Raw genomic sequence first — 26,118 nt, forward strand, 5'->3', positions numbered from 1 at the left:
GCCAGATATCAGTGATTATTCATAACAAACTAAGAAATAATTAATCATACAATTACTTCTACTTTTTAACGCTTAATTTTGAATTCTTGTCAAAACATTTTAAAGTGATTGGAATAATGTAATATAAATAATGCAAATTATGTGTCATTTTATACACAAGGAAATAGATTTTGCAGTAACCATGCCATGCAGTCTTGAGCCAATTATTTATGATGATTCTCTTGGACTACTGGATCAGCGCTACTATGGAACAAACGAATTCTCAATTATTAGAAGCAGGTTTCAACAACCCTCTGCAAACACAAAGTTTAACCCTTTATATGTTGAAATAAGTCTTGATACCATTAAGAAATAATAAAAATGCCCACCCCTCCCGACACTAATAACCTGCAGAGTGGTCGGAATTTAGATTACTGATTAAATTCCATCTGACATACCATTGCTTTGCATACATTTCTATAAGCCATTTCCTTATCAGCAATCTGCCTTTCCACAAGTGTATGTATATGCCTTTATTGTAACCTGAGTAATGAATAGATATTTTAATGCATACAAAGGTATGCACTAGAAAATTGATTCACCATAGGGTGATATATTTTGTAACAAAATCATTAACCATGTTAAAAGAGCATTTAAATACTTGCTCTAAATGTAAATAAATGACAATTATAAACCCTCAAATTGCATCCTGCAACTATTAAAACTTGAGAATACATGCTGGAGAATACATTAATTTTAATAAGCCAAACAGCTCCCTGCAGCTGAAAATGCAGTAATAGCATAATAGAATTTCACATTGAGCTAAAACTGCCACACAAATGAATGTCAGCACCAAGGACAGCGGCATTCAGCTGCTTACCCTCATTCAAGTGATCCAAGAAACCATGCAGTCATATACGAACTCAGAGGAGATTGCAGAGATGTAGGCATCAACCAAGTACATCAATGTGAACTTGCTGTATATGGGATTAATATAAATTCATGAGACATGGAGGTAACCTTGTCACTATGATGTTAGTTAAATATAACAAAGAACAAATCAAAAATGGTGAAATTTACATGTAGATAAAATCTTACCTTGAGTTACAGACAAGCCATTTTCTTGTTAGACTAAGAAAATGTCCGTCATGAGGTTACATCTAAATAAATTAATTCTGCTTAATACAGAAATAATATGTAACATCATTAAATCATCCTAAATTTAAGGACTGGATAAGGGAAAGAATTGTTGACACACACAGAGGACAGCCTATGCTCAGACTGGGTGGCTACTTCTGACAACAGTGACAGCAAGGGAAAGAGTAAAGTGGCAAATCCTTGACCCTCTTTTCTATATTTTACATTCTCCACTCACCACCTGGGATTTAAGTCTGAAAGAGCATAAGTGTACATGTATGATTGAGCCTGTTTTGTGTATTTAAAGGAACAGTTCACCCCAAAAATGAAAATCTGCTAGAAATGTACTCACCCTTAGGCCATCCATAAGGCCATAGATAATGCTTATTTCTGTAACAATTTCACTGAAGGTGAGTAGAAGATGAACCCAAGCACAGTTTTATTAAGCAGAGTGTAATCCAAAATACAAACAAATACTTGATTTTAACAAACTATTTGAAACTTGACTTAGAATAGACTTGACTTGGCATGGCATGAACAGACTTGACCAGAGACAGACTTAGCATAAGCAGAAACACAATTCACCAACAGCAGGTTACACGGTTCAAAGCTAGGGAAAGAACAAAGACCAAATGAGGGCTATTTATATCAAACAATGATGGTCACATGACAAGAACCAAGAAACATGACACATGACTAAGACAACCAATGAGAACATGACACATGAACCAAGGAACCAATCAGAACATAACACACTGACAAGGGTAGCACATGACATGATCACATGACAAACCAAGAAACTAAACTAAAAGCATGAATGCCAACACAACCAAAAACACCCCCCCCCCTTAAAAAAAAAAATAAAATCCCAAATTTCCAGGAGGGTGTCGAAGCAGTGATGGTCCAGGGGGCAGGATGGGGGGCTAGGCCCGTGGAAGGGAGCCGGAACGGGATCATAGAGTAGAGGCAGGCTTGAATCAGTGGTTGGCCTGGACCAGGGAACACTTGCAGACAATGGAACAGTGGAGGACCTGTGCCAAGAAGCAGAGGCAGACCATACAGCAGTGGACCAGGAGACCACCAGGTCAGATCCAGGGTGGAGCAGGAAGCCAGGGCGGAGCCAGAAGAACTGATGACCAACAGGTCACAACTGGTGGAGCAGGAAGCCAGGGCTTAGTCAGCGGTACTGAAGACACACACAGTAGAACAGACCGGGCCGAAGACCCCGACGGTGGAGCAGATGACCACTTGAGTGGAGTTGATGGCGCAGGGAATTACCACGGTAAATCAGGCAGGACTGGAACACAGAGCATAGAAAGGTTAACAACTGCCTCTACGTCCGTAACAGGACAAGCAGATAGTTAATGAATGGACCTCGTGGCAGTGACAGGACAGGCAAAGAGTTCATGGACAGCCTTAAATGGCTGTAGATGGACATACTATGAGTTCATGGACGGCCTCCTTGACCATGACAGGACAAGCAGAGAGTTCATGAGTGGAAGCCACCTCAGGAGGTTCTGCTCCAGAAGGCGCCACCTACAGAAAAAGGTAAGGTAATTAGTATTGTAACTAATTACTTTTGAAATAAAGTAATCAGAACAGTAACGTGAAAAGTAGGTTTAATCAGTCATCAGTAACTTGCCCAACACTGGTCATGTAGCAATTACAAACACTCAACACAGATCAAGCAGATTCAAGTGGAGTTGAAGCATTGCAATTTCAGCAGCAAGCACGTGCAATAAAAAAACGCAGTCCTGTCTGTGTGAATAAGAAGTTGGAGAGTTATAAAAGGTTTAATATGAGCATGATGAAGAACTGTGGGTATTGATCTGAACAATAAGGAGAGGAAGTGTGAGTGACATGATGAACTTCCACACAGAACAGCTCATGCATATAACATGTAGTCTCTGCCTGAGTTCACAAAATCAGTCAAACAGCTCAAACAATCACTGGGATAAAGAGAACCTTATTTCCAAACTGACCAATTAGAGGTATAACAGGCTTATAACAGTCTTAATTTGGCTTTGGCTGAATATAGATGAGGATGCAGAATTTATTTGAGGCATTACTCATGACCTCATAATATTCAGTTGGCAGTGCAGCAATGTTTATGGCAGAAGGAAACAGATTTATTCCAATATTTATTCAAATTTGTTACAATAAATGGAATGCATTTCAGATATTGAGTTATTGTGATTTGGCCTGAGAAAAATGTGCTTTGCCAATTGTCATTGCTTTGCAATATACCTACATAAAGCTTGATTACTTCTGACATATTTTTCAGTGAGTGCACACCGAACTGAATTCAGATCCTTACAGTCCAGCATCATGAATATGCCAATAAATATTCTTGCTGCAAGAAGATCAGCAATCAACCATTTCAAATTATCAGCCAGCAAACCTGGGGCAAAATCACACCGAGTCTGGTGCTTTCCAATCAACTCCATGCCGCTAACATGGTAAGGACTTAAAATAACCAGACAAGGTCCTTCTGATTCCCATCTGTGACTTCCTATAATTATATTCTTAATTATATCAGTGAATTACCTGCTCATTTTTGATATGCAATTAAACAAAGGCATGACTTTGGACAAAAAAAAAGGAGACAAAAGACTCAAAGAGCAAATTTATGTATCAAAAAATTGAAATATTGACATATATTAATTCTATGGCCTTATAATTTACCATAAAGGTGCAATAAAATCTAAAAATAAATACTGGCAGTTTTATGGAATTTCTCAGACCCAAGTTACCAGTCCCAGTGGGAACATGCAAAATTGTTCCCTTTGACATTATTTCTCTCTTCCTCTCTACCATCTTCTCTTTCATTCTCTATGCTGTCATCACCCATTAACTTGCAAGAAAAGGAAAGATACAACAAACTCACACAAGGGTCTGATTCCATGCTTGCTCGCTCAATCATTAAAATGCCTCTCTTTTTCACACATTGCCCTTGTCAATCCTCCAGAGCTTTCTAATGAACTGGTTATTCATATCTACCCCTACTTCTATGCTGCTGCTTTCATCTCAGCTTATTCTTACTGATCATTACTGTGCATCAGGCTAATAATATGCATGCATCTCATTCGCATGACATTTGTGATTTTGGAAAAGTAACATGTCCTTCAAAACAACAGCAGAGAAGTTTTAGTGAGTATCTAGGTGGAAGTTTCTGTGCCATATATAACAGACTAGTAATGAGGGACAGCAGTCTCAGTAGGGCAATGTCTATTAACTTCAAGGCAAACTGTGTATCCTGATGAGTTTCATCTGTTACTGTCAATGTAAAATGGACAAGACAGGTAAAGGGTACCAGGATTCAAAATTCAAGCATTTGAAAACTCAAACATCTCCTGATGTGAAAAGAGAGCATTCGCCAAGGGTGGGGAAAATTGGGTGCATGACGCAGCAGTTGGTTATTTCCAAAATGCAACGGTCAGTGCGGTCTGCAAAGAGACTGGAATTGGTCAGTTAGAGACATGATAAGTTGTGTCCGATTAAAAAAAAAAAAAAAAAAAAATGCACATCACACACAAAACACAACTTTTAGGTAAAGAGTATTACAAAACTTGGCACTTTAAAATGTCCAAACATGAATATTTCAAATATTTAATATTTCTAATATTTCAACTTTCCAGTGCTGGAGAGAACCTAAGGTGCAGAAGGCCTGCGATCAGACGCCGATGTTGCTTTGTTTCTTCTCGATAGGTGAGTAACATTGGTTTTGCTTTGATTCACATAACTTATACATGTTGGTTTTTGCTTGAATATGCTTGTGTGTCATGTTCGCTTGTTTTTTAATCCACAATTGTATTGTCGTTCCCTTCAGCTATGATAAAGACACATTCATTTCCACACCCTATAAGCCTGCAGCGTCTAAACCTCCTTCACTGTCTTTCAACCGTCAGCTCCCAAAGTGTGTCCAAAAAGTAAGATAATATGACCCTTTTGGGGTAGGGGCATGTTTGTTTTGGTGATTTGAAATATCAACATTGGCTTCCAGAAATCACTTACCCCACCTTTAAGCTACTAAGAAGGTGAATCTCATTTGTACTATTACATTTATAAAACCCAACATGTTCAATTCATATTTCACCCCAAAATAATACAAAATAATAGTAAAAATAATATATAATGATTAAATAATTTGATATTACATAAATATATCATTTATATATCATCACATATAAATCCCATTATTCTTAATATTACTTTTTTGGTATCTCTTTACAATAAGGTCATTAGGTAACTGTCAGACTTATGGACCTGGGCTGCATTTCCCGATAACAATTGATCTTAAGAGCTTAAGAGTGTTTTCTAAGAGTTATTTTGCGATCCTTCGTTATTTTTTCACGTGTGTTTCTTTCAAAATACAATGTAGCACAATTGTAGTGCATGCTCGGTTAATTAAAATGTTAACTTAATGCTGTGTTCCAGAAAACTCAGATATATAATATAATATAATATAATATAATATAATATAATATAATATAATATAATATAATATAATATAATATAATATAATATAATATAATATAATATAATATAATATAATATAATATAATTTTATTATATTGCATACATATGATATTAAGGATACATCTATGCTACTTTCAAAATTCGATCAGAAGAAAGTACCTCCGGAGACTTTGGAATTTGCAGAATTCGGATTCAAACATGCCTTGATGCCTTGCTACCTTGGAATGCTGCCTCCGAAGGAGTTTTTGGATGCAGCCCTAGTTTTCCTTCATGTTTGATTGTGTCATTCTGTTCACCAGTGTTCTATTAATTATCCTCAAGTGCCTCCCTACTTAAGCTCTAGTCTGTTCAGTTTGTCTTTGTCTGGTGTTAACATCATTTTGTACCTTCGTGTTGTGTGCTGCATGTGTTTCCTGTTTGCCCTTTGTTCCCTGCTATTTAGTTAATTAAAGATTGTAAAGTTCCTCGCTCCAACACAGTAGCACCATGACAGTAACATTAATCAATAGATTACATAAATAAAAAATAATCAATACATTTGTTACATTATTTATTATTTTTTGTTAACATTAGTAAATAAAATTACAAATTTTAATTTGTTTGTTTTATAATATTAACATATAAAGCTTTGATTTGAATAATGTATTAGTAAATGTTGATATTAACATCAAGATTAATAAATGCTTTAGAAGCAGAAGTATGTATAATAGTCTGTGTGAACTAATGTAATGTAATGTATTAACTAATGTTAACAAATGTAATATTATTGAACATATTCTAATTCAAAATCAGTGCAACTTAAATCCGATATGACATGATAAAAATTAAATAAATAAAATTAAATAATAAATTACTAAAAAATAATTAAATTATAATAAAATTTAGCATCTCTTTAAAGACAATTAGATTGAAAATAATTAAAGCCGTGCCACAGTGAAAGAAAAAATATATATTCTTTGAGGAAAAAGCTTTCTTCTTTTTCTCTTGCTGCTCTGTGATGAACATGTTGACAGGTTTTGTGAGAGGCGCCTATGAACTGTGGTGCATGATAAGCCATTTCAGCTACTGAACATCAAGAGGACATTCTGACCTGTTATCCTCCAAGACATAAACATGACAGCCTTTCCCTCCCATCTCTCCTTCTCTCTAACTCACATCAGCCATCTGTCTTAAGCTGATTTAGCTTACTAACAGCCAGTCTCACTTATATCAAAATCTGTCCAGCAGCAAACTGCAACAACAAAGGACAATTTATGTTATTAGATCTGCCCTCAGTCTTTAGCATTTTCATGGGAGACACTAACTAAAGATTCTCTGAAATAATATATATGCATAGATCATCTCACATTGTTCCCTCACAAATTCCTTTAGGAGTGACTTTATTTACTGTAAGTTGATTTGGATGAAGTGTAAACTACATAAAATATTTAATTCATTGACTATATTACCCAATAATACATTGTATAAAACAGTCCAATAACTGTCATTGCTGCAATGAAATTCAATTGTAGTAAATCCTGCTGTTGAGGCCAATTACAATTCCCACTGTGCACCCGCTGACTAGAGAATTAAAATCAAACCCGCCACAGTGTCTAGTGGCATCTGACTGTGTGGGCCTGTAAATGACACACACACACACACACACACACCCTTGTACACTTGCCTTTGTAGCTGTCATCAGTTACTGTGACATGCAATCACAGTGTTTCTAGAATGATTTTCTACGATCTTTCAATCAATCCTCATATGTGTTTCCCTGTACTCAAAACCCATGTTTCTACTTGCCTTTCCCCCTTTCCCCCCTTTTTTCATCATTTCCTCATTTTCAGTAATTTTCTTAGTGTTTTTGAGCTGAGACATATTATTAAATTTGCAGATGGTTCTGTGATTGTGTCTGTCCTCACTGAGTCAGATGGGAGTCATGGTGCAGTGCGAGACAGTTTTATTCAGTGGTGTGATGCTTCATTTTTAAACGTTAGTGCTTCTAAAACAAAAGAGATGTTCACTGACTTCCGTAAGAAGAACTTTGTACTTTTGCTGCCTGCCATCATTAAGAGACATCAGGTAGAAGTAGTCAAAGAATACAAATATTTAGGCTCTGTGTTTGATGATGAATTAAAGTTTGAAGCATTTAGAATGTTACAAAAATGTTTCAAACAAATGTTTCACAGACATATTAATCAGCATAATCCATTCTGGACACTGATAATAATAAGAATCATTATTACTAATAACTGAGCATTGATAATAATAGAGAAGCAAATCAGTAGATTAGATTTGATATGATATAATATGATTTCTGAAGGATCATGTGACAATGAAGACTGGAGCAATGATGCTGAAAATTCAGCTTTTCCGTCACAAGAATACATTTTACTTTAAAACATGTTAAAATGGAAAATTGTTCTTTAAAATTAATAATATTTCATTGTATTTCACAATATTGCTGTTTTTAATCTATTTTGATCAAATAAATGCAACCTTGGTGAATGTAAGAGACGTTTCAAAAACATCTGAATTATTCCAAACTTTTGATGAAAACTTTGTGTAAATGTCTTTCAAAAATAAATAAATATATATATATATATATATATATATATATATATATATATATATATATGTATATATATATGATGCTCACATATTTTTATCACTGCAAAATGCTTTAAAAAAAACTAACAAAGAACAAAGAAACAGCAACCACAGATGATATCAGTATTAAACTGATATCTCAGATTTCTACAAGACTGTTCATGTACTGGAACTGTGCATTTGGTAGCTTGACATGATTTTACATTTGTATTACTCAAGTGTGAATGAAACATGGGACGAGGGAAGAAAGGAAGGATAAACTCAAGGTAATGATGTGGATCACTCACACACACACACACACACACACACACACACACACACTTCAATTAAACCCAAGGGGAACCTGTAATGATCACAAGCCAGGAAGACTCAATACAAATCAGCTTTGAGAAGAGCAGAGCCTGAGGGTCAGCTTCTGCTGCTCTTAACAGCATTGAATTGTAGGCCCGCCTACAACTTACACACGCAAACAGAAACGGAGCAAGAGAAAGCCAACGCAGTCAGATAGGTGTGTATCACAAAATCGATTGTTGAAAAAATCATACACATAAATCCGTTCAACAAACACAAGCATGATATGTGTCACACACAAAGGCACTATATTCAGCAGCATGAATAGATATGTGCACACACAGCCACAAATGTCCACCTCAAGTGCCCAGCAACAAAAACTCTTAGAATTACACTGTTCATCTGAAGAGAAACACTGAGCACTCAAAACAATCAATATTTTCCATCTTTTATCAAGGTGCAGCATGCAGAATTTAATAGAATATGTATTTAGATTCCAGTTTAATTCCAGAGTTTTCATTTAATTTAAACTTGACAAAAAGGATGTTAAATAACTGCAATAAACGTTTAACTAGAAAGGAAAGTTTATATTTTGAATTGACAAAGCCTTGTTTGAAATGTCAAAAGTCTTTAAGTTTGGAGATTTTATAGCCATGCATTACAGACAAAATATCTGTTTGAAACAGGATCTGAACCATATAAAGAGGGACAGGAAAATCAGATACTTTTTTTTTAATTGGTCAAATAAATAACTAAATCTACCTCAACACATTATACTGTATATATTATACGGTAAAAACAGACGATAGTTATTTTCTTTTCCCAATACTCCGATTTATCACTCAAATTAAATACCAGCTGTCACTCAGTCGACATTAAAAGCATTATTTAATGTCATCAAAGTTTACATTAGAATTAACCTTTGCAATCTCATATCTGCGTTCTTATTATATCTAAAGTCTGTTATTTAGCTCCAGTAACTTGCCCAACTTAATACTGCAGACATGTGACAACCACTACTCAATCACTGGAATATCAGCACATGAATTTTTCTTTTCATTTGTAGACTAATTTCACTTCAAGCTGAGCAAATATGTCACATGCTAACCTCATTAGCATATTTCATTTTCTAATGTTAAATAAAAATATGTCCCTTCACTGTTAAAAAAATAATAATAAAATGTCAAGAGCAGCATTTCACTTGGGACCTCTGATAGGTCAGAGAAGAGCATCAGTCATCTCGACCACTGACTTACCATATATATTTTTAATCAGATTTAGTATTTAGAATAATAAAAAAAAAGGATTAAATATTATGGGTACAAAAGTTCAAACTGGCAATATGTTATTCATGTAAATGCTATAATTTGCATTTATTCATTCAGCAGATGCTCTTAACCAAAGAGATTTACAAATGAGGCACAGAATGCTCTTTTTCATTTTGGTAGCTTTTAAAATGAGTTAATTCAATAGCAAACCATTTAATAATATGTTTTATTTTTATAGCATCTTTCAAGAACCCAAGGACATGTTAAACAATAATATAAGTGGCAAGCAAAGTACACCAGACAGTCAAGAACCCAAGGACATTTAACAAAATAATACAAACCATTAGCAAAAAAGAAAAAAAACAGACAATCCGAGGGCACATTCAGACAAACAAATATTGACAACAAATATCTAAAGTTAAACATCAAGGGGACACACAAACATATGATGAATAAACACCAATTACATCAAGAAGGTGGTCATATGTCATATGAACAGAAGTTGAGCAATAGAGAAGCAGAGAGGTAAATGATTTATTTAGAGAACAAAGTGAATAGATGAGACCTAAACGTCTGGAGAGAGAAGGCAGCACCAACATTATGGGGCAGCTTGTTCCATCAAGAGACATGTTTGAAATGGAATTTGCTGTACAGAAAAAGTTCCTTTTTACAGTCATCATATTATGTAGGAAACACACATTACCAAACCAAACTGACATAAAGTCCATAAATCCTATGTGTTAGTACAACTCAAGTAAATATGACACTGTTATGTGATTTTGTGCCTATTCAAACAGTATAGCCTAATTATTGTGTGTACCTGCATTAATATAGAGTAATGCCATTTACCATAGCAACAACATACTGGTTCTCTTAACAAAATGTCCTTACAGTCTGAATGAACTGATACTGTAGTTAATCTTTTCAGATCAAGGTGAGTTAAAGTAATTTAGCAGCCTCTGCCACATGGCACTTTTTTAAAAAGTAGCCTGGAGTTTATTTGCCAAACTCTTTAACGGGACCCATGACCACCTCTCTGACCTCTCTGATGGGTCTCTCACAAAATCATTGATTAGTTCCTCTCCATTGCAGTCTATCATGCATTCTCTGCAGTGTGTTGACAAATTACAAGTGCGTTCTCTCTCTCTCTCTCTCTCACACACACGCACACACACACATACACACTGAACGTATTAGAAATACATTTGAGACATAATGGCAATGCTACAGGCTAATCAAATCTAATTTTATATATTGCTTTGAACAAGCAATTGAAAAAATAAATAAAAAATAAAACAAAAATTACCAGTTGCAAACAGGGAGTATACCAAATTATTTGTAGGCTAATATATTAAAATGAGAACAGATGCAAGTTCAATATTTTATTTCTTAATAAAGAAGGAGAATTTATTTAAATGGAAGGTAAAACACATTTGGTAGAAATATGCACATTGTGATTGATATGCAGCCTGTTGAAAATATGCTGAAATCTTTGGGGCGGGAAACTAGCCTGCATTATTGATTATCTGTTTTGAGATTAGTAGACTTAAGTTTAACACTTAGGCTACTTGTCCAATCAATCTCAAAGTTAATAAAAAAACATTTAAAGCAATGTTCGAGAAACATTGTGAGGAAAGCAGCTGTATAAGCCTATTGACTGACAGGTTTTCACATTATTTAAAGCCACAATGACATTGTTACAACAGTGACACCCAGTGACACCCAGTGAGCAAAGATGCCGTAAGCTACAGTTTCATCAATTCACCGTCCTTTTCCAAATCTTAACAACGTTATTCTTGAAAACGCCTAGTGATAAAAAATGTATTTTCCTCTCAGAATACATGAAATGTAATGCCCATCGCATGTTTGCCCTAGTTACCGCTCTTGTTGTCTGTCTGAAATGCATAAAATCTCGCTCTGATCTGATTTAACATGTTCACTGTGACAGAGAACGGCGCTGAACGGTAGTACGGTACTTCAGCAGTCGGTAGTTCTCTCCAGGGGCGGGGCGGCGCTCCATCAGTTTAATGCTCTCAGCACGTGGATAGTTGAGTCCCGGCGGTGCTTCGCTCGGGTGGATGCTGAGAGAGACGCCCGCGAGAGGACGAGCAGCTCGCACGGATGTAAGAGAAGGTGATGCTTACTTCAAACTCACCACGGGATGGGTCTCTTTTTCAAAGACGCAACCAAATGAGCCGTAAGAGGAATTGTGCGGACAAGAAAAAGACGCGAACGGGATTAAATTAAGAACACAAGGTAAGAAGAAACATAGAGGAACCTGCAAATAACTTATAGTGAAATTAAGAGAGAGAGAGAGATAGTAGGCTATTCGCGAAGACGCGCGTGGACGATTTATCGGACAGCAGAGCCTTTTCTAAATCAATATGCATAACTTAAGCTTTGCAAGCGAAGTGGACACTTACATTGACATTGGTTTAACATCCTCTGGGAATTCTACAAGTCGCTATTCTCCGGTCACCATTATAGGGCTCGCGGGGCTGGTGAGCTTCCTCATCTTGTTTACAATAGTGGGGAATGTGCTGGTCGTTATCGCCGTTTTAACGAGCAGAGCGCTCAAGCCAGCACAAAACCTTTTTCTCGTGTCTCTGGCCAGTGCGGACATTCTGGTGGCCACCCTGATCATCCCTTTCTCTCTGGCCAATGAATTAATGGGCTACTGGTTTTTTGGGAAAGTTTGGTGTGATATCTATCTTGCGCTAGATGTTCTTTTCTGCACATCTTCTATTGTTCACCTGTGTGCTATAAGTCTGGACAGGTACTGGTCTGTCACGCAGGCGGTCGAGTATAACTTGAAGAGGACGCCTCGCAGGGTAAAGGGCATGATTGTGGTGGTATGGTTAATTGCGGCTGTGATCTCCTTCCCACCGCTCATCTCCATGGACCGGAATAACGAGGGTGACAGCAGCGAACCACAATGCCAGCTGAACAACCACACGTGGTACATCCTGTATTCCAGCATCGGGTCGTTCTTTGCCCCGTGTGTCATCATGATCCTTGTTTACATCCGAATCTACCAGGTGGCAAAGACGAGGACCCGAAATATGTCTGAAAAGCGGCGTGATCCGGACGGTGGGTCAGGGACGCCACGGCTGGAGAACGGCTTGAGCCGTGAGGATTCTAGGCGGGAAAACGGGCACTGTGCCTCGCCGCCACCAGGGGAACGCAAACCAGGCGAGGATGACCCAGATGCCGAGCTGGAGGACAGCAGCTCATCTGATGAGAAGGCCAAGCGGACGCAAAACGAGACGGCGCCCTCGAGAAAAGACCGCCGGCCCAGCCGCAAGAACAGCTCCAGCTCCAAGCATTCCAGCCGGAAGTCCCGAGCCAGCAGCAAGACCCTGGACTTGTTTTCCTCCCGCAGAAAAAGGAGGAACACCATTTCGAGAAAAAAGATTTCCCAGGCACGAGAGAAGCGGTTCACCTTCGTGCTGGCCGTGGTCATGGGGGTGTTCGTGGTCTGCTGGTTTCCGTTCTTCTTTAGCTACAGCCTGTATGGGATCTGCCGGGAGCCCTGTGCCATCCATGACACCCTTTTCAAGTTTTTCTTCTGGATCGGTTACTGCAACAGCTCCCTCAATCCCGTCATCTACACCATCTTCAACCAGGACTTCCGGCGAGCTTTTCAGAAGATCCTGTGCAAGTCCTGGAAGAGGTCTTTTTAGAGAACAGCTTGCAGCATCCAGTGCCATGAACAGGTGGTTGACAAGGAAAAGACGTTTTCAAAAACACCACTGCCCCTCTCTTTTTGCATTGACAATCTGTACACAACAATGAGATTGATATTTTTTTCTTACTTCATTGTGTAATGCTCTTTATGAGCCTCTGAGGACAACAGACGCTGGTCACATAGGTGGTACCAAAGGCTTAAAAAAAAAAAAACACCTGAATTGGGAAGCACTGCACTGCATTAGAGGAAGCAGGCTTATCTTTATTATGGCTGCTGGCACTCTGAAGTTATCAAGAGATATTTTTATGATGAGTTTGCACATATGGCTTGTGTCATTGTGACTAGAGAGCTATATAACATGAAAGGCAGTCTCCTTTTATATGGTAACAAAAAAAAAAGACTAACAAGAGAAATGAATTACCAAAATGTGTGCTGTTTCTGTCCAGCGGAGAGATACAAAACGGACCCTGTTGGATAGGGAGTATGAGAAGGTTGTCACCGGATGACAGATGGAAGAAGAGTGTTGTCCTGATGTGCTTGGGTATTGCATCCTCAGGGTGCAAAGCCCTTACTGATCAGAGCTATATTACAAACTGTTATAACTGTCCTTCAGTGAAATGAATCACTGTACTGCTGCTCTCTAACATGCCATAACAAGTATACAGAAGAGGTGTTTACTGGACTAGACTTAAGAGAAACTGTAAGTGGTTTTACGGTGATGATGATAAATAATGATACATTTATTTATCTACAGGATTTATTTATCAGATAATGAACTATTTAAGCTTTGTGGCTATGCTTGTAAAGTGTATCCCATTTGTTCAAAATATCATAGTGATATAATGCAAATATAATATATATAAGGCTGTTGTACATTTTTAAAAGCAAAACAACTTTTTTTTTGGTTGTTTTTGTATATTATGAAACATCTGTCTTTATGGATGTTGGGCTTCTCTCCCTTTTTATTCCATATACTTGTGATATCTCCAAAATGACTGACAGGTCACTACAAGCACAGCTGATGATCAAACAGAAAATGAACAAATAAATGGATTGTACTTCTCTTGGATTCGCTTTTTACTGTGAACGGGGTGTAGACTTTATATTTTACTCTTCATGTCTGTAAAGTGGGCTTATCATAATTAGAAATGACTGTGATTAAATATTGTTTTGAGGTTTTGTCATTTTGCAGGTACAATACTCCATTCAGCTGAGAACGGAACAAAATAAAGGGAGAATCTGAACTAATTGAATGTAATTGTCCCAGACTGTTTGCAACAGTTGGAATGATGTTCACATTGATGCTTCAACGTGACTCAAATGATTATGCAGCGCTGCACAGTATTGTTAGTTCAACATTCTGGCACACATAGTTAAACACTGTTAACCATAGAGGGGAAAATACAGAAAACAAAAGAACAGGTCTTTAATTTAGTGGATATCATAAGAAATACAATTGTAGGAAAATAACACATTTAGATACTGTAACTTTGTCAAATCTGTGGCCCTAAAGAAGAGAATGCATGCCTATAATAGAGCAATTCAGAAATCATTATTGAGAAAAATATCATTTTAGATATTGTAAACAGATGATTTTTCAAATAGACAGATAAATAAATATATTCTTGGGGTTACAGCTTTCAGTTCACAGCGTCTCTGCTTGTAAAATTCAAATAGATCAGGAGCAGCTGCTGACTTTCTCTGATCACAGGGCTTGTAAGGATTGTTTTTATCTACTTTAGGTTACGTAAGCCCTTATTGATGATAACTGTTTAGTGGCATTGGGTGCACTTTTGAATTGTTTATACTCAAACTAATTTCTAACTCCATAACGTACCACATCCCTATCTTAATGTTTGTGTTTCCAGCAAAATAGCAATATTCTGGGATTGTAAACAAATCAATTCCATTCTAAAGTGTGACTGAGAATCTAAAGCCGATTCTAAAGCAAAATAAAACACTGATTTTCAGAGAGCTGGTTCAGAACTGAAGAGTAGAAATTGAGTTTCTATTCAAATCATTCAAAGGTTCTTGTAAAAGAGAAATGAACAAGGAATCTGTCTTCACCCACACTGATTCCATGAGATATTTAACACCATTGTTCGCCCCAGAGTGAGTCCAAGACAGATAAAGGCTGAGAAACTTCACTGTCAGTCAGAGAATGAGTAGTGCAACTGAAGCAGTCTCCTCGTGAATTTTCTTTTCTTTTTTTTTTTTCTTTTTTTTTGATCCTGCTGGATGATGGTTTCCACTTTGACCAGAGCTATGAGAAAAATAAATTGAGTTCGACATACTTACACATTCAAAATCTTAAACATTCACTCATTATTCACCCCACTGGAAGGACGTCTTGGTGATAGAACTGTCAAGTTTTATATTTTATAATTGGTTCATTTTTTTCTTTATTATTTTTTTATTTTCTTTTTTTGAAAGAGGAGGAGATAAAATGATTTGTTTCACCATCATACTGAACAGATTACATTACACTGACGCCTTTACAAGCTTTCATGAAAATACTTGTAATTGATTCAAAATCGTTATGTCATGTTCCACCACAAACCTTTACTAACGCATTCAGTGTCAAAAGCTTTGCTTAATGTTATGTAGCTGAGATTAGTTTAGACAGAGAACAACACACCTTTAAGCTTTTCTGAATAGTATTCATTATTATTCTATTGTTTTCTACTGGGCTCTGAATGTTTTGTCAAAACCCCATAGAGGAGAGATGAGGAGAGGAGAGGAGAGGAGAGGTTAATAAATAATTGTGCCTTTGGTGCTGTGTTACTGTTAGTGCAGTCCAAGCTCTAGGAGGTTCAGAGGGGGAAGCCTTTGACCGATGTAAATGATTTGATTCTGCTTTTAGCGATGGCTGTGCTGGGAATGAGTACATGAAGCTTAAAACATTTCTGCTTTCTTGCCTGTCAATTAGAACTGCCATATGTCAAAGAATCGAAAATGATTAACTCTATATAGACTTTATTTTGCTCTGTGGTGGATTCAGTAGCATCCTTTTTCATTATTCAATAAAACTACTCTGATGGCATATTGCATTTCTTCATCTGAGATTGAACAATCTAGCTTGTGTTGGTTTCGTCTAGCTGATGCTTTTGTCTGAGCAATTCATCTGCCTATTTGCACCTAGTGGAAACAAGGTGCTAATCGTATTTATTTACACTTGATGCAAACACTTTTTTTTTTTACACAACATAAATAACACGTTATTTCTTTTAAACCTGACTGCATCTTTTTTTTATCAAGGATTTACTAGTCATTATTTATAGTTTATTATTTAGGTTATATTGCAAGCCTCCCAGTTCTACTATTCATTTTCTCTAAAGTCTTAACCTTAGCCGACCCTAACAGTGTCTATTGCTGCTCATTTTGCAAGGTTCAATTTGCTGTAAGTTCAGAGATACGTATCTTCATGCCAGGTTAAGTAAAGGATGCTTGAGTATTTATGGCCTTTTGGCTTGAATGGCTCTTTGACCTCGCTGAATAACAGACCGCTCTTTTCGTCTGTTGATTCACTGTTTCCAATAATATGCTTTAGTGATGTAGTGATCCTATTTAGCACTTAATAATGTTCACAAATGCCTAGTAATCACAGTGTGATAATAGAAATTCCAATGTTGGTATTTTGTTAAACAGTTAGAAATTAGCACTTCAGTCAACAAAACAACATGGAGCATTGATTTAGCATTGACATTGAGCTTTTCAAACAGTAGAGCTGTGTCACAAGCAATGCCAAGGTCATGGGTTTGATTTCCAGAGAATGCATGGCAAAAATGTATAGCTTGAATGCAATGATGTTTTGGATGAACTTGTCCGCCACATTAACATTTCGAAATCAAATCGGTAATGACTTCATGTCAGCTGCAGAACTTTACTTGGGAATCAAACCAAGCCAAGTGAACCTAGTCTGGTTGTTGCTATAGAGACTAGTGTGATGAATTGATTTGTCACCAAACCTGACTGATTCATGGGATTTAAAAAGAAAGCCAAAGCCTAAATATCCTGTGACTCATGGCATGAGGTTTTCAAAGACTAGTCTCTCTAAAATGAGCCATCATTACAGACTGTTAAGAGCCCATACACAGCAACTGAATTTCATATATGCTCTGAATTTCAACAGACCATAAATATGTTGATTCAGAGAGAGCATTTTATACTCAATAATGAGCAAAACAGATTGAAGAAAATTTATTTTTTACATAAAAGAAAAAGAAAAGAAAAAGAAAGAATACATGAGTTCTTGCCTGAGGTGCTCTGTGTGTTCCTTAGTGTTTTTCAGTTTCTAGGTGGTTACGTGCTTCTACAGTATACAATATTCTGGTTCTGGTCTACGATTTTTTTTTATGTAAAGTATGAATGCTTATGCTCACAAAGGCATTACATTTTATTTTGAAACATTATAATAATATTTTGAAATGTTATTTTGTGTTGTTTAAATTTTTATACGTATATTTTTTATTTTGTTTTTCTGTGATGGCAAAGCTGAAATTCAGCAGTCTAATATGCTAATTTGATGCACAAGTAACATGGTTATTATTAGTTTGTTAGTATATATATATATATATAAACACACACATCATGAGTAATAAAAAAAAGCCATTTTGAGTCCAGATATTAGCATGAACACATCAGAGCATGAGAGATTACAGGGGTAAAAAATACTGAAACAGTTTTCATACTATGTGGCCCTCAAGGGCTCAGCAGACATAATAACAGACTACTTACATTATTATTATTATTATTATTATTAATATTAATATAATATTAATTATTTTTTTTACCACAGGTGCACAAGTGTATTTTCTCTTAAAGCATTATACAGAAAAGAATGCAGGAGCCCTTTGTAAAAGAAATGGCAGTATCTAGAGCTTAGCACAGAGATTTATGATCCTACAGTTCTAGAATCTTGCGTGTGTGAACTGATGCCCCCTGCGTACACAAGGATATTTGAAAGTGTATATGCAATGTGAGAAATATAAAACATAGATGATCCTACCTGCCATCCTGAGTTAAGCTTCAACACCTGATGGAATTTTCAATTCTACATGAATACTTGATAAGTCGGAATTTAACTCTGCAGGAGGGGAGTCTGTTAAGAAAGTGGCAGAGAAAAAAAAAAAGAAAAGAAAATTTGCTGTGGCATTTTTGCTTCAAGGTACACAAACTTCCTGCAAAGTCACACACATGAGGTATTTGGCCAATCACAATGCACTGGATAGCTGGCCAATCAGAGTATACCTCGCTTTTCAAACCTATGAGCTTTGTAAAAAACCATGCGTTTCAGAAAGGCGGGGCACAGAGAGGCAATAATAATGTACAGTATGGGGAAAATGTGTCTTTTAACCTTTAACTGCATAAAACACATTGCATTACACCATCTCTGTCACGTATGGTAATGTCCTTATAAGTCACCCTCTCCTTGTAATACCTGTGTCATACCCATGTCATTATACAGAATGGTGTCCTGATGTGTCGCAAAAACAAGAACACACACACACACACACACACACACACACACACACACACACACACACACACTGATTTATTTCCCAAATTGCATTGACTGCTTTAAAATATGAGACACCAATGTTTCAGGAGTTTAGGAAACTGAACAGGATACATGATTATTCAGTTACTGATTTATGTCCTGTTTATGTTTATGCTTTATTTTTTGAGATTTACTGTTTTTTCTCCCCCGAAGCATTTTAAGATGCCAGTGTTTTCTAAAGATTTGATCTTAAAAACAATATCATAGCTATTAAACTATGTCTTGTTTTGATTTATAATCTATATTTAACCTCAGAACGACCTCAAAGTACAAAAGAGGTGCTAAAGTCTGATTTAAAGGTGGCTATGCTTCAAAATTATAATAATCTTAAATTCAAGCCATTAAGGATTTTGAAAGTCTGACAGTAATCAATGTTGAGTATTACCTTGAGGTTAACCCTGCCTGCTTTAAATGTTTGAAAATGATTAAAAGTTGAAAACATTAATTTAAAAAAATTATACTAGTTTAATCAGTAACATTACTTTAATAAAGTAATTGACATAGTTACACCACTTATTACATTTTAAATAGGGTGTATCTTATTAAATTTCCAAAGTAACCTACCCAGCACTGCTCACAAATATGTTATGCTTCATAACTGATTGAAAAAGGGAAGGACGGATTGTTTCAAAAATACAGCATTTGACATTTTCCACTAAAACCATAAAAAAAAAAAGCTTAGGCAGTCTTTGTAACTGAGAAAAGCTTAGTCTCTCTCTCTCTCAACACATCAGAGTCCAATCTGAAATCGTTCCTCTCCTGCTAATTTCTCCCCTTCATTAGTAAGCCGTGGGATTCTCTGATCTGTGTAACTTGTCAACGTGTAGATCAGAACCTCTCACGAAACAGCCTCACGAACACTACAGGAGAGAAAATCACTGTCGGTGATTGTGTAAGAAGTAAGAGTGGGTGTTAACTTCTAGTGCTTCGTAACATGCTGCTTGAGTTTAAATTGCTAAAACTTTCTCTGCATGCTCAATGACACAGTGAACAGCAGATGAAAGAATCCAAAAACCCTATTCTGGTTAAAGGACTGATCATTAAAGATTTTAAATTAAGGGTAAGCAGCTTGACAATGTTAGATTTTGTGGGGAAATTACTTGCCTTGAATCTTGTCACGATTCATATGCATGCGTTGTGAACAGTGTGACATTGCACAGCTGGTGGCTACAAAATAAAGGGAATGTTTTACAACCTCAGTTTTATTCCTGCCTTGCCTCAGGGATCATATCAATGCAGAAATCCATGAAGGTGCACACGTACACATCCTGCAAAGAAGGCATTCTTCATATCTGGCCTGATTCTAAGCTATGTTCCCAGTGTTTTCACTTAAGTTTTTCCACATAAAACAAACCCATAGAGAAAAAGAAAATAAACGTAATTTAAAGATTGTAAAATACATTTTATGATTTTCTATTTACAGAATTATCAAGCCAAGCCAATATCACAAGCTTGCCCAACACAGTTTTGTCCTATAAATGCCCCCAACCCCAGCACCATTACATTTTCAGTACCGGTAATAATTTCACATTGACTGAATTTATGTTTGTATGAACTGTAATGGAGAACTGTAATGTACAGGCAAAGGGTGACTACTTGTTTGGGCTCACAGACTTGCAGCTGTTTTGCTTTGAAATAATATTTCAGGTTTTTATGAGGCCACTTAAAGTGGGCTACTTAAATAAATACATTTTGATTTATGACTTCTGTTTTTTAACTGGTTGCAGTGAGGCAAAATTAAAGTGAATAGGGCTTATTTGTAAATATTAACATGCTTTAAGCCAAATCTATGATTCTGTGTGATAAAATAGCTTGCTAAACTTCTGTGTAAAGTCATATCCAATTTAACAACAACTTCCAACATAACACTGTAATGTTGTAAATCCTTTAATGTAAAATGACAAAATGTAATGTAAAAATGTCAATTTTAATAACTCATAAAATGAGTTTTAACAGAATTGATGTGAGTGCTTCACATTTCTGCTTTTAAAGCCTCCAAAAAAACTGTCCCTTTTTACATCTCACTGCTTAAAAAAAATAAAAAATAAAATAAAAGAGGGAAGATTCTCAATTTATTTTTGTAGTCATTAACACAGCAACTACTGGGAATTTCTTATTGTTTTTTTTGTTTTGTTTTTTTATCAGTGTAATAAAAAATTTATCCTCTGGTTGAAATTCTGTCTCCCTCATTAGGATACATGGTATGAAACACTGACAGATTCAGAATCTGTCATATTTCTTCAAGATCTTACCAAGAGGTGATTCTAACAAGTAAGAAAATTGGACTGTATCTTCCCATGCCTCTCTTTCTCAGTGTGATGGTGGAATATTTGTTTCTGGTCTCTCCTCTGTAGCTATAATCAATGCAGCAGTCTAACCAGATAAAACAATGGCTAACCGTAATCCCTTAGTTCAAATGACAAGGTCGGCATACAGCGGTAATGGCCGCAATTGATTTACTCAAGCACTTTTCTTTGGGTTTCTGTGTTAAATCAGCCTAGCCACTTTCAGTGTGGAGACATGGTCATAAATAAAGTTACTTTTTTTTACCAGTGTGCCATAAGTAAAGTCTGAGTCAGAGGAAAGATAGCTACTCTGATCGTCAATTACTTTGGTCAGCGGCTCTCGTTGTTGCAGATATCAATCACGTAGATTGTACAAATGCTCATATTTAATTTCCTCTCTGACATTACGCCCCCAAAACATGATATTGCTCCCCTTTAATTTCATGTATTTAGATAAAGTGGGCTAATGACTTCCTCTAAGCCCAGAGGAGCTGGAGATACAGGGGATATCAAAAGGCCACTGCATTGAGGTCCTTCTGTCCCATGAGCAGACCGATCAGTGGAAAGAAAATCTGAGAAGACAGCATTAGATTCAGTCTAATCAAATCTGAGAGCCTGTTACGCAAGAAACCAAAGTCATCTGAGACAGTCAGAGGACAAAATAATCTGATTTTTCAAATAATAATCTACGGAAAAACACATCTTCTGCATGACATTCAGTGCTCTGTAAAGAGATCCCACAATGTGTGGAGCAACACCTTCGAGTAACAGAATATCAGGTGTATGAGAGAGTGAGAAGTTGTAAGCAAGAAAAGCCTAGGTGAGTAATGTAGGGTGTTAAATCATGGGAACATACACTTATGTGTGTGCACACTTCACTTAGTCCGTCTTAAACTTGTGTTGGCTGTTCAAAATTGCTCCCATGCACAGGCAGCCAGATGAGCCTCAGCAGATGCCTAGTTCAGCCTATACTAATAATCACAGGAACAACAAAGCTACATATTTGTAATTACAGCGCTTGGGGCAAGCACACACAACATTAGCAGAGGCTCCATTTACACAGGCGGACATATGAGAACATGTATGTGCCAAGTCTGAGTGGAAGGGTTATTTAAAGACATCATTCCATGACTGAAGAGGAGGAAGTGTCAGATCATGGGGAAGCTTGTTGGCCATGGTGAAGAGGAAGGTGTGTGTGTGTGAGTGAGTGAGTGAGTGTATTGAGGAGGCAAGAGCCTAGAAAGGGAGGTGGTAAATTACTGTCCTTGTAAAAACAAAGCCTGAGAGAGTGTTCAGTAAACGCTTTCAGCTGTACACAAAGATTTGCCCACGGGTGATTGGATATAGCAGCATGAGATTGCAAATGTTATGGCTCCAAATATATCAGCTTACGCCAAACAATATTTCAAACCATCTTATTCCTACATCCCATGACGCTTTGCAGAACCTATGTGCGTAACTTTCCGAAATTTTTATCTACTGTGAATAAACTTTTTCAAGGGCTTGTTTTATGTAAGCAATAATAAGTATTCACACCCACACAATCTATTGTTAAACAAGTTGACGTTATTTTCCCTCAACCATTAAAGGATATGTCTTTACGCACCAGCATTACATAATGTCAGCCATACGGTATGTGTTAAATAATATTACTTCCTTTTCCAAATGTATTAACATGTATAGGTCTACATTTTACAGTGTTACTATAAATGTCTTGGCATTTTTAGAGAAACCACATTTTCTTTTCACCTCTCTGCAATGTGTAAGAAATGGCAATGAACCCCTTTTGACATGCAGAAAGAGCACAGAGCAGTTTAAATAAATGTACATGCAATCATTTAGCAGAAACTTTTCAAGCTGACTGAGAAATTATGAAAAAAATTCAAACACAAGCAATAAATCATGTAGAGACAGCAATATTAGCAGTGTCACAGACTCTAAAAGTGCAGTACGGTGTAATCACAAAATGGTAGAAAAGCGGGAGAATTGTATTTTGAATAATTAGTGTACTGCTTACATGGTAGTAATGGTTTCACACATTTAAGAGACAGAAAACCCCTTTTAAAAATAAATTTAAAAGCATGTTGAAAGAAGCAGTAAAATAATATCTACCGAGGCTTTTGATTATCTAATGATAACATTTAAAATCTAAACATTAAGTGCATGCTGCCACTTTTACGAATAAAACTTGAAATAGGCCTGCTAGGTGTTACTATTTCAAAATCAAAAGATAAAGGCAGTGAATGTGTGCATGTGTGTTGCAGTTTATTATTGTGGATGACCTTCTTCTATTGTGGAAGGTCTTCCTCAGTAGGGTTATATGTCTGGACTGATTTGAAGGCTGTAAAGTGTGAAAAACATAATTTAAAAAAATTGTACTGACATTTGCACGATAACATTAAAAGGTCCATTTTCATTTTAAGATTCTTTTTTTTTTCAGCAGAGATGTGATGATAGCCAGTCTGACGCCTGCCGAATGCTCCCAGTATGTAGCAAAGAACATCTTAGCACCTTAGAAAGACTCAAAGGATTAGATTTTATTCATTTTCATTTTGAAACTTTCAGTGGTTTAAAACTGCACAGTTTAAAGAGCCACTGTCTACACTCCTGTGCAGCAGGGGGCAGCACACTAAACTTTGATGCACAAGAGAAAACAAGACATAACACAAGAGTGCAGGGATCTATAGTAGTCAGCATTTGAAGTGGATCAAAAGCTTTCATCAAAGTTGTCCTAAAACCAAAACAATACCCGTTCTTGCCTTAGGACAATTTTGATTAACTTTTTTGATCCACTTCAAATGTTGACGACTGTATGAATGTACATTACAATATTAAAAGTGCAGAATTCAAAGAATGCTGCATTCTTCTCTGAAGGATATGCATTTCATAAACTTTGGAAAAGTCTAGTCAGTCTAGTGAAAAATCTATTTCAGACATAACATGATAATATGTCATAAAAAATGTTCAAGAATGAGACATTAATCATCCTGTTTTTTTTTCTTCTTTTTTTTTCATTGATTTAATCAGTTAATGTACAAAAGGATGTCATTCAATCTGTGAAATTAAGAACAACATTAATAGTATTTTAAGAATTATAATCATAATTGGCTGCTTTGAAAAGACAGTTCTTCTGACTAAATGCAGACCTCTCTTTATCTCTTTTAAATGTGTATTTGTAATGAAACACTTAATTAGCATGATATTTCATTTTTTGTAGTTGAATTGACTGAATAAGTGCTTATTTTGCTGTACACAAACAAAGAGCCATTGAATTGACCATGTATTAGCATTCCAGGCATTATACGTAAATATTGATTATTCAAATTCTTTTCATTGAAAGTGAGCTTGGACGATGAGCATATGTTGATGTAACATGTTGATAAATGACACTAAGTAAAGAAAGACCCTCGCCAGTGAAATTAATCTTGCAATCACTATAAGTGCAGACGGAATAGCAATGCCAAAAAACTATCCAATAAACAAAAGCCACTCCTTAAACATTGTGTATAGATGTGTATGTTTCATATTATAAACTTTGCCAACATGCCACAGTCAGATACAGCAGGCTGTACAGTATTTGGCCCTATTTGTAAATGCCACATGATGAAGTTTGGTGAGTGAGCCAGTGGGTTTTCTCCCACACATGCTGCTGTGCCCATGTACTTTGTGAAATGTTCCTGTCAGTAGTTTGTGCCAGCTGCTTTGAAGAAAGACTTGGTCCCTGTTTTTTTTGTTGTTGTTGTTGTTTCTTCCCCCTTTCGCCCACAAGCTTAATGCCTCTCGGGTACCAGAGACTGGAAATAAGGAAATCACAGTGGAGTGGCAGGGGCCACCTGCCATCAGTCTAGAAGAGAGCTGATTCAATTTCACCCACTTCAACATTGACTGTGACATGCTAAAATGTCCCTCTGAACTCGGGCAGCTTATCCTGTCTGAAAATCATGACTGAATTTCTGATGATTTCATGCTTTTCCTCAAAAATCTGGATAGTCGAACAAAAACAGCTTGAATGTGGGATTATGCAGGAACATTGTTTATTTATTTACTTATGTGTCCTGCAACTCAACATGCTGTTATTTTAACTGTTTATACTGCTAAATTGCATAGACAAATTAAATAAATAAAAACATATTAAACAAAAAGATTATACTGAGTATGGTTAGAAAATTAGCTTGACATCATACTACACACTAAATGATAGAGCTAATGTCAAGTAGTGGCCAAAAAAGAGGCCACTTTAATGCAGGTAATCTGTAATAGTAGTATTTCTGCTTTCTTAGAAACTTCGTGAATAGCCATTAAAACATTAAAGTTATTCCACAAAAAAAAGGCCATATAACCAAAAAACCATCATGGAGCTACAAGGCAATCATGAATAATTTTAACTATATTTCTCATAAGGTTTCCAGCTGGGGTGTGTTTCTGAATGTCTTTTTGAAGATTTTTTTTTTTAAACCAGAAGTAGTGTGAATTTCATATTGAACTCTTTCCCAAGTTAATTCCTGTAGGTGTAATTAAAACAGAAGTTGAGAACCTCTGTGATCTGACAGATTTGGGTCACGCAGGAGTCTTTGCTTTGAGCGTTTGCGTGTTTACAACTTGTTTGTGCCCCCATCCCATCTGCTATATCAGGGGACGCATTATGCTTCCGGTTATAATAACTCAAAGACTTGTTTAGCTGCTGCCCTTTGATTATAATATACAGTAAATATCCTATGTTTAATAGACAATGTTTATTCTGAGAGTAATATGCTTCAAAGGTCATTAATTACACTTTATAAGGTTTTTACTTAACTTGATTTAGATTTCATCTAGTGCTTATTCTAACATTGGGGAGAG

The 26,118-nt window shown here is 36.3% G+C and overlaps 1 protein-coding gene and 1 long non-coding RNA gene across 2 annotated transcripts in view; one reads left to right on the forward strand and one right to left on the reverse strand.

Annotated features, from left to right (window-relative positions):
• Positions 1–1,531: 1,531 nt before the first annotated feature.
• Positions 1,532–26,118, reverse strand: part of LOC113097540 (uncharacterized) — a 36,410-nt gene continuing 11,823 nt past the window's right edge. The window contains exons 2-4 of the long non-coding RNA XR_003288890.1: positions 18,443–18,535; positions 2,557–2,652; positions 1,532–2,413 (exon numbers count right to left, since the gene is read on the reverse strand). This is a non-coding gene — a long non-coding RNA (uncharacterized LOC113097540). The remainder of the gene's footprint in view (positions 2,414–2,556; positions 2,653–18,442; positions 18,536–26,118) is intronic.
• Positions 11,705–14,683, forward strand: LOC113097539 (alpha-2C adrenergic receptor). The gene has a single exon (XM_026262777.1). The coding sequence runs from the start codon at positions 12,131–12,133 to the stop codon at positions 13,427–13,429; it is 1,299 nt and encodes a 432-aa protein (XP_026118562.1). The 5' UTR covers positions 11,705–12,130; the 3' UTR covers positions 13,430–14,683.

This window comes from Carassius auratus, unplaced genomic scaffold (genome assembly GCF_003368295.1).
Source record: "Carassius auratus strain Wakin unplaced genomic scaffold, ASM336829v1 scaf_tig00216324, whole genome shotgun sequence".
In the NCBI taxonomy this organism is placed as follows: Eukaryota; Metazoa; Chordata; class Actinopteri; order Cypriniformes; family Cyprinidae; genus Carassius; species Carassius auratus.

Bases quoted from the DNA above. Each gene is read 5' to 3' on its own strand.
- LOC113097539 (XM_026262777.1), top strand. From the start codon at position 12,131: ATGCATAACTTAAGCTTTGCAAGCGAAGTGGACACTTACATTGACATT.